General features: G+C 41.6%; 2 protein-coding genes across 5 annotated transcripts in view; one reads left to right on the forward strand and one right to left on the reverse strand.

Moving 5' to 3' along the window:
• The window catches only part of gcnt3 (glucosaminyl (N-acetyl) transferase 3, mucin type), a 47,090-nt gene extending 44,676 nt beyond the window's left edge, over window positions 1-2,414 (forward strand). Inside the window, exon 2 of one of the 2 annotated variants that reach the window (XM_052061281.1) lies at window positions 1,599-2,414. In XM_052061281.1, coding sequence (XP_051917241.1) covers window positions 1,603-2,205 — 603 coding nt within the window. In that variant the 5' untranslated portion in view covers window positions 1,599-1,602 and the 3' untranslated portion in view covers window positions 2,206-2,414. Of the gene's footprint in view, window positions 1-831 lie in introns of those variants that run through there. The other variant, XM_052061280.1, reaches the window with a different exon arrangement.
• An 886-nt stretch (window positions 2,415-3,300) lies between these two features.
• Window positions 3,301-13,973, reverse strand: bnip2 (BCL2 interacting protein 2). Of its 3 annotated transcripts, none has more exons than XM_052061277.1 (11): window positions 13,255-13,973; window positions 10,003-10,098; window positions 9,823-9,893; window positions 9,168-9,344; window positions 7,205-7,387; window positions 6,842-6,944; window positions 6,637-6,768; window positions 6,471-6,557; window positions 6,289-6,387; window positions 5,733-5,768; window positions 3,301-4,362 (listed from the first exon to the last, which is right to left on the reverse strand). In XM_052061277.1, exons 1-11 carry the CDS (start codon window positions 13,608-13,610, stop codon window positions 4,305-4,307), a joined length of 1,398 nt encoding a protein of 465 aa, XP_051917237.1. In that variant the 5' UTR covers window positions 13,611-13,973; the 3' UTR covers window positions 3,301-4,304. The 3 variants fall into 3 exon arrangements, with proteins under 3 accessions (XP_051917237.1, XP_051917239.1, XP_051917238.1); XM_052061279.1 differs by having other exon boundaries at window positions 13,784-13,972; XM_052061278.1 differs by lacking the exon at window positions 5,733-5,768 and having other exon boundaries at window positions 13,255-13,970.
• Between the last annotated feature and the right edge of the window lie 6,794 nt (window positions 13,974-20,767).

Consider the following 20,767-nt stretch of genomic DNA (forward strand, 5'->3'; position numbering starts at 1 on the left):
TGGTTGGACGACATAAGATGTTGTTCCGATATGTGGAAATGTTGTGAGAATTGTGAGTGCTGTACATCGAGCAATTTAACATGCACAATAAACAGTAAGAGAAATCGGTAATAAAGGCGGTAGAAAGCACCAAACAGTAAAACCAAGAACAAATCTAAGTCATGCTGAGTCGAACGCCAAAGAATACTAGTGAGTTTTGAGGAGGGCTTTGAAGATGGGCAGCTAAGATAAGACTACGTCAAATAAAACTGCCATGTGATCAAAAATCCCATTTTCAAGGACTTCCAGATTTGACACCGGTAGACCATGAGCAAGGACAAGGTCCTTAATTTTTTGTCCTTGTTCATGTGTCGGGCTGGTCACATACTGCACAAAAGTAAAAGTTGTAGAGGAGTTTCACTGTAGCCAATTATATGACAACCTGGATCATACATTCATACATTCATCTTCCAAGCCGCTTGATCCTCACTAGGGTTGCGGGGGGTGCTGGAGCCTATCCCAGCTGACTTCGGGCAGTAGGTGGGGGACACCCTGAATCAGTTGCCAGCCAATCGCAGGGCACACAGAAACGAACAACCATTCGCACTCACACCTAGGGACAATTTAGAGTGTTCAATCAGCATGCAATGCATGTTTTTGGAATGTGGGAGGAAACCGGAGCACCCGGAGAAAACCCACGCAGGCCCGGGGAGAACATGCAAACTCCACACAGGGAGGCCGGAGCTGGAATCGAACCCGGTACCTCTGCACTGTGAAGCCGACGTGCTAACCACTGGATTATCGGGCCGCCTACAACCTGGATCTTTATCACCTAATATGTAAGCCATTTCTTGTTTTTTTTTTTTACGTGTGAAATATGACACACCTCCTGCCTGGGCATGGTGTCAAGTAATGCACACACTGTATTACTGTATCAGCAGGCAAACTGCAATGAAGCTCTTCAACAAGAAAATGATTTTTGGAAAGGTCTTCAAAGGCCGAAGGCTTCTGAGCATCCTGACCCTCTTCTTTGTGTTTTTATTTTTTTCCCTTCTCCTATGGAAAACAGATTCTGATCCTATGATACCGCAGCAATTTACAGCTGACCTGCCCGCCTGCTCTGCTATCATCAAAGGAGACCTGGCAGGCCGTGAAGCTGACTTGAAAGCCCTTCTATCATCGAAGTCAAGGCAAGTTATGCTCACCGAGGACTTCTACCTTAACACAACCCAAGATTGTCACACTTATGTTAGACAGAGAGGCTTTTTTATGCACCCTCTGAGTGAAGAAGAGAGGGATTTTCCCATCGCATACTCCATGGTGATCCACGGACAGATCGAAATGTTCGAGCGACTTTTGCGTGCCATTTACACCCCTCAGAACATCTACTGCGTGCACATGGACAAAAAATCTACAGTGAAATTCCATAAGGCCGTGAAAGCCATTGTATCCTGCTTTGAGAATGTATTCATAGCTGGGAAATTAGAAAATGTGATTTATGCCTCATGGGCGCGAGTGCAGGCTGATTTGAACTGCATGGAGAGTTTGTTGGGGTCTCAAGTCCGGTGGATGTACCTGCTGAACACATGCGGGACAGACTTTCCAATTAAGACCAACAGAGAGATGGTGCAAGCTTTGAAAGTCCTTAACGGGAAGAACAGCATGGAAACAGAAGCCACCAATGATTACAAGAAGCAACGTTGGCAATATCACTACAACGTCACCGACTCTATTGTCAGGACCGACGTGAGGAAAAGCCCACCTCCCATTAGAAGCCCCATGTTCACGGGGAGTGCCTATTTTGTAGCCAGCAGGGACTTCGTGGAACACGTTATACGGGACCGGGAGGTTCGGGTGTTTCTGGAGTGGGAGAAGGACACCTACAGCCCGGACGAGCACTTGTGGGCCACTTTACAGCGGATGCCCTCCGTGCCCGGATCACTGCCTGCAAACGTCAAGTTCGACACGTCGGACATGCAAGCCGTCGCCCGCGCGGTCAAATGGAGCTATTTATCAGGGGATGTGAGGAAAGGGGCTCCGTATGAGATGTGCAGCGGGGCAAATAGAAGATCAGTTTGTGTGTATGGAACCGGAGACCTTCCGTGGCTCTTGAGACAGCACCATCTCCTGGCTAATAAGTTTGATCCAATAGTGGATGACATTGTTATAAGGTGCTTGGAGTCTATTCTCTATTTTAAAGCTTTAGATAGAGGTTATACAGCATAGCGCAGTGTGTCCTCACAAAATTTGACATCCTCTGAAATATACACTGAACTCCCTCCATTGCTGGTTCCGGGTTTGCGGTCCTAATATTTCATGGACGGCTAGAGTCTACAATCATTTTGTTCTGCCTCCTATTTTATGTTAAATTACATCGTTGGCCACGAGATGACACCAAGTTATTGTTTGACAGTGTAACATCGAAAGAAGAGTGGAAAAGGTTTTTCTGGTTAATATTGCAATTGTGGAATATAAATTAGGCAAAAAAAATCCACTTAAAAAAAACAGTCTCAGCGGGTTGCCAATTTGACTTGCACTGACATTTGATGATGACTGAGGATCAAGCGGTACAGAAGATGAATGAATGAATGAAAATGACATTATTGCGTCAGATGGTTTATGCTGCGTTTCAAGAAAGTGGGATGTCGAGTTTTCAGCCCTTACACCGCAACACCGGCTTCAATATGACGACAGTCGACAAAGGCAACACATGTGGAGACACGGACCATGGACTGTAAAACATGACGTACAAGATTATAATTATATATTTTTATTTATTATTATTAATTTAGTTGTTTGACGTAACTTTACGTAACACGTGGCTTGCACTGACTGTATTGATACGCGAAAGACATTCCTTCATTTTTTTTAAATCAATAAAGTAAATTATAAAGGACGGGTTGCTGGAGGTCAAATGCGTAGTGATGAACCAAAACAAAAACATCGAACATCCATGTTGTTTACATTCTCTTGGAACGCTTTTAAGCATTCTAAGTGGGCTATTTCCGATTTCCCACCTTCCGGCGAAGCAACATTAGCTTGCGAACGTCACATGACGACACCCAGAAAACAGGTGAGCCGTGACAGTCGTTGCCTTCATTCAATATCCATCACCTCTTAATAACTCCCAACCCCTCCTCTACAATATAGCTATTCACAATAAATATTTATCAATGAAATTATTTTTGAAACAAAATCCATTGTACTCCCCAGAGATGCTGATGCAGACGCAGACTTTTCTTTGTGCAATTTCCTTTCTAGCTTTGGCGCTCATACTTGCTGTTCTGAAAGCTCTGTATCATCACCACATGGAGGATCTCGTTCTTTTGTCTCTGACCATTCAGTTTAATGGATGAAATAATATGCTTACAGTGCATCTCGTTAATCAGATTACACAATCAGTGGCTCATTTTTTAAAAAAATCGTTCAAATAAAGCATTACAATACATTGTAAGATACACCCAGAATCCTTCTCCCGTCGCTTTCTCAGAAAACATCACATGGAGCCTTCTGAAAACAAAGTTATGGTCATATGAGCATCTTAAAGTGTACTTTTTGTGCTTCCGGTAAACGGTAGCAATGAGTTACACACTATTCTATTTATGTCAAGACATTGGTCAAATATCATCGTATTTAATCTTCATTCATTGACTGTCAATATTGTTGTAGTTAATGATTATGGTGCCACCTAGTGGCCCAATTGAAAAGTATTGTGTGCAGTATCTCGCTTCCTGAATCTTGACTATAAACAAGCAAATTTGACAATGTGTGTTTATATAACAATACAAGTATTGCTCAATGGCATGGAGAGAGTGGTGTTCAGACCCACACAAGTCGCAGGGTATTCGAGTGGGTGGGTGTGGGGGGTCAGAGACCTAAAATGTATTTTTAAAATCAGAGCAACAATAAAAATATATTACTTTCTCTCCTTTTGTCACCTTTTTTTGAATATAAATATATATTTGAATGTAATAAAGCAGTACATGCAGCAATTGATTCAAATGTAACAGAGTGCCTTAAATAAAGAGTAGATACAACAGTAAGAAGACATTATAGTGTGGCATTAAATTACACCAAAAGAAAAAAAAGGATTAAAAAAACCTCTTGCACACCATGTGGGGCAGGGGAAACAAGGGACAAAGCCGCTTGACAAAGTAAGGCAACCAGCAAAATGTTTCACAATGTAAGAGGCAGCATTGTATCAAAAAGGCACTTTCCTAATGCAAAACTGTTCCAGTCACGTCACCCAAAAACACAAACACGCACAAAGAGTGGCAGCGATTTGAACGTTCTTCATCGCCCTCATCCCTGGCGAATTGGCAGGATCACTCGGGAAGCGCGGGAGTGGCCGTCTCCACTTTGCCGTGCTCCTCCTGGTCGATCCTGCGCATACCAACAGACAGTGTTTATTTTCTTTCTTTGTTTATGTTTAGATCTGCCTCACAGTTCTGAGATCCTAAGTTCGAAGAATTATTTTAATCAGAAGAGGGGAAACTGATGTCAGTCAATCACATTTGAATCATGTGCAACTGATCATCACGCCCCCCCCCCACCCCCCCGGCCCTCCAGACTATCTGCTTGAAAGACTCGACACTGAATGCGCCTTTGCAACTCATCAAATGCTTTTTCTTTTTTAAACACTCGTATGACAGTTAAGAATGTGAACAGTGCCTGGTCCATTTAAGATTTTGTGATGGTGACATTTCTTCCCATACAAAATGGTGGTTGATCAGCACCCACATGAATGTAGCTCCACTGTCAAGAGGACTACAATATGTGCTGCTATAAATAGTAATTTACAGTGGTGTTGTATGTTTAGTATTTTAAAGAAGCGGGCAACCACTGCGCCAAATGAGATACGTGAAATTGAAAATTTATGACATGCAATCGTGCAACCCAAATTCTTTTCACCAACACAAGAGCTTCAGGTGCAGCATTTTGTCCTTTGGGCATGGAAAATTGTTATTAGGTGCTCATTGTCTTTGCTTATTTCTTGTTTTCAATTGTTAAATTATACATTATATTCGTTTTTTCCCCTTCATATACAAATAAACATTGATTCAAGTCATAAAAGATGCGTGCACAACATTATTGGTCACGCTGAGGTGAAAAGTGTGTACGTGATGTGCTGCAGTGAATCATCCCTTCCAAATCCAAATTTTAAAAAAGAAAAAAAAAATGAAGCAAATAAGCAGCGACCGCATCAAAATGTGCATATTAAATCAACGTGCGCAAGTAATGAAGAATGAGGCTTGTGAGAGTTAGGTTTGCGGTGAGTCATGCAAAAAACAAGCTGTGAGGGCTCCACTGAGTGAGTGACCGGCGGAGAGAAGGTGGCCAACCATGTGAGCGCGCAGTTATCGCGCAACCACGGTGATCATGTTCGGCTACTTCCTGGTGACTCCACCCAATTCCAGTAGAACAACACGGTTGAAATGACCAAATATCAAAAAAGTCTCATTGTAAACTTTTTTTCCAAGAAAACAAACGCAGAGAAGCTTCTTGGTAGCCACATCAGTGTGAAGATGCTTTGATAGTGGTGTGTTGTATCAAGCTACATAAAAAAACATTTGAAATCATCCAGAAAATACGTTTGAGTGGACAAACAGTGGTCAATTACAAATGTTATTGGTTTTGGGTACAAATTCAATCCAAAACAACAACAGAGGGTCCGGGCAGTGTGCTGGGGTGTCTGGACAGGGGAAACTTATCGTTAGTTTTGTGAAAGGAAACAAGTCCGAGGTGAAAAATACCTTTTACGGCTTTTCCTATTTTTGTCCTCGTCAAACCTTAAGAGGGGGAAGGGAAATGAAGTTTTAGGTAGAAACCCCCCCCCCCCAAAAAAACAGCCAACACTTAAAACAATCATACATTCAAATATATAAATATGTTTATAAAGGAAAACAAATCAATAATTTTTTGAAGGGCCAATCAATTTCCTATAAGAGTTTGAGTTCAAAATGAGTTTCAAATGTACTACTGAATGGTCGGGAGTATGAGTCTGACTTGGAGAGTCCTTAAAAAACCAAATACTCAAAGACACTTGTATCGGTGGCTCTTGTGTATTGACAATCACCTGATACACTTCGGCATAAAGCATAACATTGAGCAGAAAGGCAACCTTTCAATCACAATGACTTCCACTCACTAATTTCGTTATATAAATGAAGACAATTTTGACCGCGTTACGGCTATAAAAGTCTTGCATTTTCACGGTGTGTCAGACAATAAAACAGTGTGTTGCTTGATTGAAACACGTAGGACGCAATGGGTGGATGAGTTTGAGAGTTGAGGAACCCGAGTACTCACAGTTTGATGCACTCCGGAATGGACACGTACTCCAATGGGACTAACTCTGCCAGGTCTGTCAGGCTGTACACGAACTTGATTTTTTGACTAAATTTGGAGCTATTAAAATAAGAAATGTGTTAAAATGATAACAATTGACCAATAAGGTGCACTCTCTCTCCTATTCTCAACATTCATGTTACCTAATAAAAGGTTTGGTGAGTGCCAGCACCGTGCGAATGAACCAAGAGGGATGGACGATGATCAAAGATTTTAAATTCTTCCTCAGCCTGCAAAACAGAAATGGAGAATGTAGAGAAAATGACCAAGACTTTTTTTCTTGTTTATTCTAATTACAGTGACAGTTACCTTCTATCAATCTGTTGATAACATTTTCGGAGCCAGCCGACGGTCGGCATCTTTTTCCGCGAGGTCGCCCCGTTAAGGTACACAATCATGTAGTTCTCCGCCACCAAAAGTTCCAGCGTGCCAATGACATACCTGCGAGGGTTTCGTTCCATGAGTAAAGGTTCGAAAACGTTCAGTCGGGAGCCAAATAAAAACACTCACTCACATGAATAAATTGTCCATGATGTATCTGTAATTTGGTTGACTGCTCTCAGGCATGAAGCACACGGCAAACACAATTATGGCATTCAAGCCGTCTCCATAGTAACCTGAATGGAAAAATGACATTACAATACAATGCAAGAATCCATTTTGTGTCTGGCTTGTTTTTGTTGAGGTAACGGGTGAACTGGAGCTTAGTCCAGCTGACTTTGGGCTTTGGTTGAGGTTTTTGTTGTTTTGCTTCGTCCACTGTTATTGGAACGCATACTAAAATGCACAAAGCACTCATTTCGACTTTAAAGAGTGAATGGCCCAAGCAACTGAGCTCGTCATGGGCAGTTGTCGGGGTGTGACCTACAACACTGACCTCCATGGCTTATAACCCGCTTGTAAGGTTCAATGGCCGTCATGTCCACTTTGTGTTCCTGGTCCCCGATGCGAAAGACCCTCCAGCGGCGGCCCTCGTCCCTCTCCTCCGAGGCGGAGTAAGGATGGACAGACTCCACGCCCTTTTCAAGTAGCTCTGTAGTCTTGGGCTTGGGGAGATCATCTGAGAAGAAAGTAGGTGGCATCAGATGTTTATTGTTTGCTTGGTATCGCTGGTTGGAATAAATCACCAAAACATTCATTGATCAACAGGGATCGCCATGCGGAATCTACATAAAAAAAAATACCTACCATTTTTTCTTTCTAATAGGAGAGAGAGCGGATGATCTTTGCATGTCACAGTGTAACAGAACTGAAGGTGGCGGAGAAAGCAAAGAATGATTGCATGGAGAATCACAGCGACTCGCTTGAAGACCGGCCGTGGCGATTTCGACTATTTATGGATTCAATATCAAGATTATCAACCTCGTATATATTTTTTGCTCCACTTGCACTTCATCAACGTGCCAATAAACCTGAACAATCTCCACGTCATTTCATTTAGATACTCTGACCGTCTAAGAGCAACTATCAATTGTTTTATTTGCGCAAGTTCGGCTGTCCCTTCAAAATATACATTAAAAAAAACAACCTCATTCACTCCCTTTTCAAGTGCAGTCAATATAAATGGAGGAGCTGGGATTAAATGTGTAGCGTCTGAAAAGACATCTAAATACGTCTTTGGGAGTGAATGAGTTAATGTGCACATTAACATTTTACCACATTAACAACGTCTAGACTGTTTTTCTGATTAATTTAATGCCATCCTCACTGGAAAAAGTGTTTGGCCTTCAAAATGAAGTAAGTTTCCAATTGACCTGAAAACATTTGAAGAGTAATGTGTGTCAATATGCAAAGATCCCATGAAGAAATATGAAATCACAAAAATTATGTGGGCTCCACCGCGAAGTTTAATAGTTGCAGCTTTGATTTAAATGACTGTTTTTAAAAACCAGTGCTGCTATATACCGCTCACATTTATAGACTGAATTACTTGAGTGTCGGCATTTTGCTTTCAGGCTTCATATTTTACGATGAAATGTATCATGTTTGCAGGAATGACACATGCATGACAAGGATTTCTCAAAATGTGCTCAAATCATGCGACGAAATCAATGACAAAAACATCATGCACAAAAAATGAATGAAAAAAACTCATGATTTTTTTTAAGTGGCAACAGAACATAATCTGGACAACAATGTTTGATTTACCAAAAACTGGGGGCACCCAGGAACCATCTAAGGAACCTTACCACGAGCGTGAAACCTGCTGTTGGCATGCAGCCTGTTTCCAGGCAGGCAATGGACACAATCCTTCCACGTGAAAAAGCGGAAGGCAGCAGTGTGAAAAGACAAAAACAACAGCACATTTTAACTCCACCTTGGGCAGTTTCCCTACTGACCCAAACCCGGGGAACCAAATTAAGTCACGCTACACTATATTGACAAAAGAAAATGAGACACACCTCCGCAATAATCAAGGCGTGGTCGAGAATTTGTCATTGCCCGTGAGCAATGTCCAAAACAAGGGTGGCTTGATGACTCCAAAATGTAAGAACGCGAGCCCTGACCTTAACCCCTTTAGAAGCAATACCAACTCCATATTTTCTGCCATTTTCACTGCTCGTATACGTAATGACCGTGTCCCAAAACGTTTGTCCGTATGGCGTATTATCAACGAAACGGGAAAAACTAGCCCTCTTAATGAAGTACACAATAATGGATTGACAAATTGAACCTCTGCTGGTAAAAGTATGCATATTTGTTAGACTTTCAAACATTGACCAATTTGATTAACTCATTCAGTATCAGCCAATTCTGGATCAAGTCTGAAAAGACGTTTAAAAACGTCTTTGGGACTGAATGAGTTCAGCAACATATTCAAAATAGTCAAGCTGTGTTACCTTCCCAATCAAACTCATTGCTGTTGTCTGAAGGCGTGTCCATGTTGTCCAAGTCCAGCTCCGTACTTTCATCCAACTCATCAGAAAGAATGGAACCTTCACTGCGGTCGAGAGTGAGGCTGATATCCGGGGCCGCCAGCTTCTTCTTCTCTTTTTTACTGTGGCTCGCCTCATAGCCTGTGGTGCGCATGGAGAATACAATACACATTATGAATGTGCGTCTACATCAACATTGTCCACAATCAGAAAGTCGTTTTTGAGAACACAGGGGGCGGGGGGGGGGGGGGGGGGGGGGGGGGAATAAATCTCAAGTTCAACCAAAGTTCACCAAAATGAATCACTTTTTCTTTGTGTCACTGTCCACACCCTTAACTGATTATTAATACACACTCAATGGAGACACAATTCGGCACCTCTGAGAGCTCTCTTGGCGCCCAATACAATCCTGCCTTTACAAAAGAAATAATCCATAGGTCACAGTTCAAGGGGTTATTGTTCAAACAAATGGCATTTAAAAATTAAGCATGATGATCTTTGTCAACAAGCATTTCTGATGATCTCTTGTCTTGGCTCTCAACAGATGGTGTGGCTAAGTCTAGCTTCCTTCATTGCTGTTTATCTACTTTACTGTGTAGAAACCAAAGTTCTTGATTACCAGGATCGCCCTCTTCAGCGGCTCCAGCAAACAACTCCTCTTCGAGCTCCTCCTCCTCCTCAGGTAGAGGCCTAAAAACGGGCAGAATGTAATCAAGTTTTTTTTTTAACTTGTGCAGCGCTAAACTGTAAAACGTCATCCTCACGTTCCCCGCGACAATGACAGTGCGTGTAATACTACCGTGGAAAGTCCTCGTCCTGCCACTCTTCCTTAAGCTCGACCCCCTCCATCCTTAATCGGGCCTCTGTCGTGGCAACCGATTCCTGGCGCTCCAGGCTGGGTAAGAAACCAAGCAACAAATCAAACTTTGCTCGCCACAATGGAACTGTGGAACGGCAAATATGTTTGATGCGAGAAGAGTCCCAGGAGTAAACGCAAACGCGTACATTTAACTATGACACAACTTGCACAGGCCACAGTGGATTACCGGAATGAACATTTGAGGACTTGCCAGGAGCCAAAGCAGCTCTCATTTAATTCCTCTGGCACTTCAAGTCCGAACAAAGTTAAAACATTTGAAGAACATGAAAGTTTACACCTCAAAGACTACCTGGACACTAGCACACTGTCAGTGAGATCCCTTTACGTGTTCTCGAAAACAGAGGTCTATTTTAGGACTGTATTTTTAAACATTTGCAAAGCTTAAAGATGACAAACAATTTTCTGTGAGTTTCTCTTTGCGAAGGAACTGGTGCTGTGCCAGTTATTGCCAATAGATACTGGCTGCGCCTATGTTTGTGTGTTTCTGGTGCAGTGTTGAGCAAAAAAAAAATGTCATTGCTTTGTTGATAGTTTAAACAACACCTCACACATTTTCTTATCGGGAATTTGGCCTTGAACGCATGCCGGGACATAATGCTAAACAAAATTGGGAGACGTAAAGCCGCATTTTACGGTTTACTTGGAATTGTGAGAGGCATCCTGTGTTTACAAGATAAGAAGCATATATAAGTGGTCGGTCATGCAACAAATTTCACTTGAACATGCAAGGAAAAAATATATTTGCAATACAATACAATACATCCTGATGTCGATAGCACTTTCACAACAGCTGCAGCTGTAACAAAGCGCTGAACAAAACAGTTAACATAAAGTAATATAATAAACACAACGCATAACATAAAACACGGACAGTCGTGCAATCCTAACCACTTTTCCCTCATACGCTTCGTTGTTTAAAACAGTTTTGAGACGAAAGAGGAGAGATTCAAAGTGTCCTTTAACCAGTGGATCAGAGACGTCATGCTCAAAATGCGCACACGTCAGCTATAAGCTAAGTTACAAATTCAACAAGAAGAGGAGTCAACCACTAGAGCAATAATCACATTTTCAACGTATAATTAATGTATATGTTGCATTGATTACATTCGCAATCCCCACCCTACTGACAGCAATTTTCCTTGTCCGACCTGTACTTTGTATGTCACACCAGGCGTTGCCGCATCTAAACTATCTGATGATTTGCCAGAAACAGCCATGACAGTATCCCAAGTTGCTGGATTTGGTGCAAACGGCACAGGTGGACAAATTCTGCATCCATTACGAGGCAGAATTCTTCAGGATCTCTGGTGCAGAAAACACAAACCCAGTCAATTTGAGCAGTCCTAATACGGACAGTACATTACACGCTATCGTTCGCTAATCTTTACACCACTCTTGGTCAAATACCACTTGTCCAATCATGCGGAATCTTCAAGTCGTTCCAACTGTTACAATTTACTCCTTACCATCTAATCAGATCACTGGCTTTGTGAAAAGCTTACAAGCGGGTGTTTAAGGATTAGTTCACTCGATCACAAGGTTCCCTTCGCTAAGGCTGATCATCTGTATGCTTGCTGTACAGTGCTGCCTTTGATGCAATAATCACATCCATGACTGTTACTTGCAAACCCAGACACACAGGCATGCTGGGCATTCGGTATATGACAATAATGAGAGCCTTTGCCTTAGCTTCTAGCGCTTATGTACAGGTATGTGCCTAAATCCCCCACATAACGTACAACCTACGGTAGATGTTAAACGTGTACAGGAATCTGTACTGGAAAGTTGAGTTCAGAAATGAATCGACAGTGGATTGGTTGTGATCATGAAACATCGCTGACGTTTGGTTCAGCACAGATCACTCAGTACATGGCTTTGAAATAGCTGTTGTTGTTAAAATCATGAATCAAAGTCAACATGGACAGCAATGCGATCTGAAAGTCAATTTCACTAAACATGGATGAGAGCCACAACTCTGTGTAAATCAATGTTGAGTCTCATTCTGTCTGTCTGTAGAGCTGCCATTTAAACGGTTTGGGGTGTAAAAGAAAAACTACCAGAAAGTAATCACAGCGCACAATGGCAATTACTGCGGCCAAGGTATCTGTCATTTACGGCCTGTCAAACAACATTTTAATCCAGAACACAACAACACACGCCAGTGCAGGCATGTACTCAACTCAACTGTATTTATAGAGCACCTTAAAACAACCATTGGTGTGAACAAAGTGCTGTACGTGGGGCAAAAATACATCCTACAACAGAAAAATGACATAACAATAATTTAATAAAGAAGACAGTAAAAAGCACAAAACAGTAAAACTAGAATCAAGTCTCATGCTGACTCAAAAGTCAAAGAATAAAAGTTTGTGTTAAGAGTTGTTTTAAAGATGGGCAGCAAGGGAGCTTGCCTAGCTTGATTCTTAAAAAGAACTCAACAATGTACAAGGAGCCAGTGAAGGGATGCCAGTGCAGGTGTTATGTGCTCCCTCATACGAATGCCAGTCAAAAGGTGAGCAGCAGCATTTTTGGACCAAATAGAAACGCTTGATGGAGGATTGGCTGACTCCAAAATAAAGTGCATAACAGCTGAGATGCGACAAAGGCATGACTTTGTTCTTCAAAATGCTGTTGAGAAAGGAGAGGCTTTACTTTTAGCCAGCTGGCTGAGATGAAAGAAGCTGGACTTAACAACAGCACCAATTTGCTGATCCCATTTAAAATCACTGTACAGTTCACAACGCACGTTTGAGACGGCTGGCTTGAGATACGGAGTCAGGGGGCCCAGGTCAGCAGGATGGGATGTACAAGGGGCCACTGGGACCAAACATCACCAATTCATTTTTCTGTTCATTGAAATTCACAATACTGTTTTTGTTGCAATAAAGATTAATGTGTTGCTAGTGTATGCTTAAAAATATATGAGGTCCTTAATAATAATGACATATGAAATCGCAATAATGAGGAAAACAACGAAAACAAAACGCATAGACTTTTTTTCCTCTCGAAATGTTCAGCACTAGTGAGTATTACATTCCATTAATAGGTTGATCGAGCAGAATGCACCAGAGCAGTTGCAAAACCAGGAACCATTTAAACAGCTCTTTGTACTCGTTACCAGATTGTGCATGTGTACCTACGACCTCATGAAGTCAGCACAGCACAACATACCTTCCACTGGGTCCAGCTGGGGAGCACGGCTGGGGAAGGTTGACCGGGACACCAAGCTTCTTCTGTTCATTGTCCGGAGTCGTCCGTTCATCTGGACTGCTGCTTGTTTTGGTTAAACTATTTTCAAATGCCTCCTCGCCATTTTCAACCGTGGACGCCGTGCTGTGCTGCAGCTCGTCCAGCTCCTCCTCGTCCACTTCTCCCGACACCCCAGAAGACGAAGGACTGGACGTGCGTCTTTTCCCGGAGCCTTCGTGAGTCCGCCTGGGTGTGCCAAAATCTGGGCGACTATTGTTCAAGTTGGTGTCACTCACACCCTTCAGAGTCGCCTCGCTTTCTATCACATCTGAAGCCATCACGTCCGCCTAACACCCCCGGTGTTACGGTTAGCTAAGAAGTGTTTCTTTTGTAATATCGCTGAAGCAAAAACCCGAAATATGACACAACTCCTTCCGAAGTGTGATGTTAGCGTGTTAGCTTTAGCACGCGGAGCAGCTCGCTTCGTTGTCGGTGACAACAAGCTACTTACTGACTCGCTACATATCTTCTTAAATTAACCGTGTCGAACGTCACGGCGGGTGCAGAAATAGCTCCCTGAAACTCCAAATGTTTCACCGAAAGAGATCATGTAAGGAGCCGAAGCTTTTCTCGGGCTGCGGTGCGCAGTAGGTGAGACCACTTGTCGGTTTCCTTCCTTCCTTCCCGTCCAAGTCACCAAGCATACGTAACTGACGTATGTAAGGATGCTACGTCGACGCTGACGTTGTAAACTGTCCGCGATAAATAAATGGCAACCGCGCAGTCACCGGCTGCGAGTAAACTGCGTCTACCGAGGTGCCACGTCCATAATTACGATTGTTACGTTAACAGCTAACCACTGTCTGATGGTTTTACCAAACTTAAATGACCGTAAAAGTGGCACCAACAGTCGTTGCCAGACAATAACAGCTACAATTTCACCAGCTCGATTTACGGAACTAGTTGTTGCGAGTTCGCTTTTTATTTTTTTCCCCACAGTGAATCACCGGCATTTTGCTGTAGGTCCATTTATTTACAGCGCTAACTGGTAGACTAACTGGTAGTTACACTCGCCGTTAAGCCTCCATATATTCTTATTATTTTTATTTTATATTTCGCGACGAATTTGACGAACTACCCGCGTGCTGGCTAACTTTACCCGCTGTTTGCGAACGTTGCTGACAGGGTCGCAACCGTCTGTCCACAAGTTTTACAGGTTTGTATCAATGCTCTCGACTGTCATTATCACAGTCAACAAAACATCACTACACTCAATTATTTGCGACATTATTGAATGTTTTAGTCACCCTAAAAACATCAAAATCTTAACTAAAACTAAGTACCAATTAACACTAGGTGTACTGCTCCCAGTATGCAATCGACTACAGTGATAATTTTCGGTGAATTCATACTTAAGACATTCATATGTAATGTAAAACTGTGTAAATATGTAAATAAACTGATTAGTTAGACGCCTTTCCTAGTGGCTTTGGATACCATATTTAATCACACTTACAGACATTGCGTTTGAACTCGCACTGATTGATATATTTTAATGCCACATTTGTATTTTAATATGCAATTTAATTCGGCAATGGGTACATGTCCCCAGGTGGGTTTGTCAGATTTTTGTTCTGAGTCAGTGACTAGATTCTTCCTCTAGGTGGAGGCAAATATACACTTAAAGGCTCAAATCTTGCCATTTCATTTGAATTAACAGGAACGATTAATTACTTCATAGAATCAAACTTTTTTACTTTGTCAATGACACTATTCTCATTTATTTATTTGAAAAAATATCATACCACCGGATATTACTGTTAAAAAGAGATATCTCTCACATAATGCAGATTCCAGGTTAATTACTTCTACGTGTGCATGGGGTCATCTGGTGTAATTTCTAATTAGCACGTTGCTATTTACTCTGTTGGATCATTAGGCCTCATCACAAACGGATAATCCAGTCAAATTTAGAGTTTATGCTTCTCATCCACCGTGGTGCTGGTTGCTAATGAGTCGTGGCTCAATTACCGGTACTTTACAAATGAAGACAAATCTTTCCTCTCTATCTAGGATAAATCTACTCACTAGGCTGTAGCCGTGAAACATGAAGCACTCAATATATCATTTGGTCATACATTCTTGGAAAAGATGGTATGTTTAGCATGGTATTATCTTATTTTCTCATAATCAGTCAATATAATGGCTACAGTCTTTCATCACCCATGTTTATTCAACGACAAAGAGTACCAGGCCTCTTTGTTTGTACAAAGGAATCTTTACAACACAGGAAAAGACAGAAAAGGGTCTTGTTGCTCAAGAATTGGTAACAGTGCTTTAACAATAATAATTACAATACATTTTCTGAATTTTTCCTTTGCAATGTCACAGTCAAATATGATTGTTGTTGTATTTGCACATTGCCTATAATCACCTCCCGATTTATTTATCGACAGAATGTACCAGCCATCTTTTGGGTAAGGAATATTTTTGGGCCGAATTTGTTCCAGAATGTTTTGGACTGCCTACTGCTGCAATTTCTCTTTGGCTACCGTAAACTTCAGCTTCACAGATGTCATGTCATGTCAGAGAAAAGGTAATTACACCCACCCATTTTATTTCTTGAGGGTCACAAAAAGAGATGTCTATTTGAGGTGTTGCATTTATTTATTCAAGTGAATGATGCATGCAGTTATTAATTGGGGCATTGTGTCTTTTAGAGTGAAGCTATTATTTGAACAAATGTATTATGCCTAGTGAACTAATAATAATAATAAATAATAAATGATTGCAAGCTAGAATCATCCTTATTCAACATTGCTCCTGTCCTTGAACGTTAAAAATACAATTGCTTGCAAGAGAGAGCATTTTATTGCATGTGATTCCACTTAAGGGTGCCAGTTGGTTTGAATAATAAAGCGAAACAGTCAAGTGCAGTATGTGACTAGTTCCCCTTTTTGAAAAAAATAATGCAAGAACTCCAGAGCCGTATGCAAATGCTGCAGCGCTACGTCGCCCTTCGTTTCATGTTGAAAAGAGGAAAGGAACCCAAGATCTGAGGTGGGCAGCGTAACCAAAGTAGTCATTAGGAAGAGTCTCCAACCAATTTCCATAAAGGCGGTAGCAGGGAAGTATTTAGGCAACTCGAAGTACATCACTAATGAGAAAAGACAAAAAAAAAGGATTCATGTGCATGTTTTATGTGATCTTCTTTCTGGGTAGATGAATAATTATTTATGATTGTAGAGGCCTAAAAAGGAGACAAGATAGCTGGGTGGGGAGGAGCGTTAAAAAATTTATAGGCCAAGTTAAATGAATATTTTAATGAAAATGAAATATTTAAAGGAAATAAATGAGCAAAACATTTAAAACAGCATGATAAATAGAAGCAAACGCCATTGAAACCGCCCTCTGATTTGTACGGTAGTAGCCGTGAGGACTGGGATGATTGTTTTCCGAATGCCAGTCATACCAGGCCAGAGCGTCTGTAACCCAGGGCTGACCTCAGAGCTGAGAAATATTAGCCGTGGATTCAGTGCCGCGTGTGCCGGCTGTTACAAGGCACACGCGTTTCATTGACCTCCTGCGGGCTGCGGTTTAGGGTTGGCGGGAAAAAGAGAACGCATGATGACATAAATTGCAAACATGGCTGGTGTTCTTTTCTCCAGAGACATTCCGCATTAGAATGTAATACAACATCCGCGCACTTTGTGAATTTCACTTCCCGTCACAAGAAATTAAGAAACAAATATATGTCCTTCGCTGCTTTTTATGAGCGCACAGTCATTTGTTTTCCAAATGTGAAAATAATTAAATCAGTAAACAAATAATCCATCAAGTCAACAAGAACAATTAGCTCAAATATGCCTCTGAGACTCCGTCTGCATACTGAACTGATTAATTATCCCGCTAAAGATAATTGAGTGCGGCTTGATATTTGACTGTGTCCTCCCAACATGCTCTTACCTCCGATGTTATCCTAAGAATATCGTTTATAGTACGTAGCCATACCCGTGTGCGCTAATAAAGCTATTTTATTAGGACACAGGGGATGTTTTAAGAGTTTTTCGCTTTGCAGCCATGTTGGTCCTCAGCTATGTCATTACTGGAGCATAATGAACAACCTCAGAACTCCAGAGCTTGAAATTTGGACCCCGTTTTCCCTCAAATAAACTTCATGAAGCTCTGGATTTGTAATACATTCTAATCTTTATCGAATAGCTTATTCATTGCATCAAGATATAGCAGTTACCCTTGCTCACTGATCCGAGTTCAACTATGTGGGCGACGCTATGTCCTGGTCGCTAACCTGTAGGCGGACCATTACTTACTTCTGGGCCAGACAGACATCATTACCCCTGTGAATGATGGGAAAACAGCCCGATCCCAACAGCTTTATTTCCCCGCTCAGCTTGGCGGACGCGAGCTATCACATCCCGTTAACAATTCCATGGCTTCACCGTAAAAAGCTAAGCTCCCTCAATCAGCGTTGTCTGTTTCGCTCGCCAACTGAAGGGCCATCGTTCATCGCGCGGCGGGACAATAGACCACAGCACCCTCTTCAATATTCACTTGTGATTGACGAAAGTTCGGCGATTCAGTCGGAGATGCAGAGCACAGTTGTGACTTGCAGACTTATGATTATGCCACATTTGCATATGCATGGTTTTGTGACGTTGTGAATACGGAAAAGACAGCAAGTCGATGTGCTGACTAAAATGACTACTCGCCTTTATTTGTGCCTCAATCTGACCTATAAGATCAAAACATTTGTTTATCATAATTCAGCTATTGTTTATTGTGATACAGATTGTGATATTGCTTGTGTTTGTTAAAAAAAATACATGGGAGGACCTTGAAAAAGTATTTACGTTTTAAATCGCAATTGCTGTGTAAAGGATTTTCCCACTTTATTGCAATTACCGGTAGGTAATTTTTCAAAATAATTCAGTCCTACTTTCACGTCAAAGTGACTGTTCAACATCGGTACTTGATCGAGACAAGTTGAAATGTGTGCCAGGCGCTTTTCACTCTGAGCAAATATTGTTTCATTTCATGTGGAATTTTTGAAGTTAAGTCCGAGGCGTTGACATTTTAATCAGAGTGAACATAAGATGACCGGATGAAGGTCACCGCAAGCACTAAGCAGTCAGCGGCTTGCCGTCGCATTTAATCGTGACGTCCTAATGATTCGTTTATACGTGAGATCAGGTGGATATTTTATGTATAAGCACACATTCTGTTCATGGCCTTTTATTCTATTAACCTGTCTCGTTTGTACTAGATCCTTCCCGGGCTCATTCCCGTGTGGCTTAGCCTTTGTTAAATATGCTTTTAGGTCTAACTAATTAATGCATTCAGCAGTGATTTTCCTCACCTGTCACCCACCTCGCAGCGAAGGAACAGACTTTTGTGTCGCAAACGAAAGGTCCTCTGAGATGGTGTACATGCAGGGAGCCGTAGCGACACGACGTGCCTCGCAAGCTCATATCTCTTCTTGAGGGTCTCAATGAAATGTTTTGAGCATAATTGAAATTGCGGCACGTTGTCGTTATGGAGTGTTGACATATTCCGAGCAAACACGCGTGAGTTTATTAGATCTGTTGGCTCGCACTTTCTCGGTTTGATACGCCACGAGGGGTTTTACTAGATGTGTTTCAGGGAGAGGGGAGAAAAAAAAAAGAAAAAAGATTGGATTTTTAATTAAACACGGTTTGTTTTTTTGGAGCAACACATCTCTTAAGAGACCATGTTATGTTATTTGACAAGAATCTCCGTCTATGTAAAAGCCAATAAAACAAGCGTTCAGTTAGATTAACGTTGGCACAGTCAAGCAAAGCAAATGTAGGCTGCTTGTGATGAGGCAGCATATTCGAAAGCACACAGGATGATAAGCCTCCCCGAGTTCTCCCTACTACCTTGCCTACATCAATTGAACCTATTCAATTTTATTTTTAAATGTACCCCTCACTATTTCCTTTTACTGCCTGCATAATTGCCGTCTGCGGCCATTTGTAGGTTAAATGAATGGGAGGCAGTCATCAGCATAGGCTAGTTTAAATCGGCTTAACAAGCGGAAGGTCATATTACAATATAGTTGGATACAAGGCTGTTGTAATGAAGTTCGAATCGTTTTAACGTGACACGATGTTTGCAGCCCCTCACTAGATTGACCAGGGGGAAGCTCTAAGGAAAAGAAAGGGGGATTGTTTTCTTTCTGGTAACGACGATGGCATGGCAGGAGATTTAAAAAGCGAGCTTTGGAAGTGGAACAGGTTTGTAATGGCCGCTCAATGTGTTGACTTGCAAATGTAAACAAATGAGCGCATCATTTCACAAAGACAAAAATGTAAAATAAATCATAGGACAGGCATAAATTTGTGCTATTCGTTGACCCAAGAGTACAAAATTAACATGTGACTTTGTTGCACCACAGACCATTAGAAATCTATATTGCGAGTGATATTTGCAATTAGCTTTCATTGTATCAGTGACTCGAGGCAGGCAAAAATGCATCCTGATTTTGAATGAGAAATGGAGCATTCAGTGCTTAAGTTCACGTTAAGGACAAAGACGAGCACCTAAATCGGCTTTGTGTAAGGTAGTTTTGAGACAGAACTTCACTTGCACGTACGTATATCTTCGCTATCAAACAACATGTTTTGCACAGCTGTCACATCATCAGAAGCCAGAAATGATTCCAAATCAAAGATTGATCAACACCTCTGCCAACACGAGCATTTGAAGGCTTATTTTAATTGACAGTGCGACTGAGCCTCCCGGTAACTGTCAGCACAAGCTGCTTCCGCCTCGTGAGTGATGAGACAAAGCAAAACTTATAATTACTCTGTCTGTCACTTTTTCATGTTAAATGTTTAAGTTTGCCATCCGCACAAAACAATAAATATTGTGCACCGGAGCTGTTATTTTCCTACTCTGGCTTCAAGCCTTCAAAAAGAATTAATCCAGCATTATAGCTTGAGTGTTAACTACAAAAATACTTCCTCGTCTTTTAAAAAGATGAAATATTTTCTCTGCTGTGCAATTTTTCTCTCTGTATTTCGAGAGTTACTGACCTAAAAAAGGTTGATCAAAGACCGTTGGAACTCCACAGCCTGCAGCAACCAATAAATTGGTCCATTCGATGTTTTGCACTGACAAATTATTCTCCAGAGTGCTAACATTCTTGGTAGCAACTCAATTAGCAGGAGACAGACGTAGCAAGAATTCACATTTATGTTCCACAGACGTTTCAATATTTTATTACTTCAGCGAGCATTGCTATGGTTCCTTTTATGTCACACAAATGCTAAGTATTTGCTCACTCCCACATGAAGCGATAGTTGTTTTTGCCGTGGGAATCCACACACTGCGCACCCAATGTCTTTTGGCTTTTACACAATGTCGACATGGCCTTGAGCTCCCGTGCGCTTTAATGTCGCTGTTAAAAGCCAATATTTTTTATGATGGAAAAGAGGAGACGGATCTCATCCAG

Source organism: Hippocampus zosterae, chromosome 3 (assembly GCF_025434085.1).
Source record: "Hippocampus zosterae strain Florida chromosome 3, ASM2543408v3, whole genome shotgun sequence".
Classification (NCBI taxonomy): domain Eukaryota; kingdom Metazoa; phylum Chordata; class Actinopteri; order Syngnathiformes; family Syngnathidae; genus Hippocampus; species Hippocampus zosterae.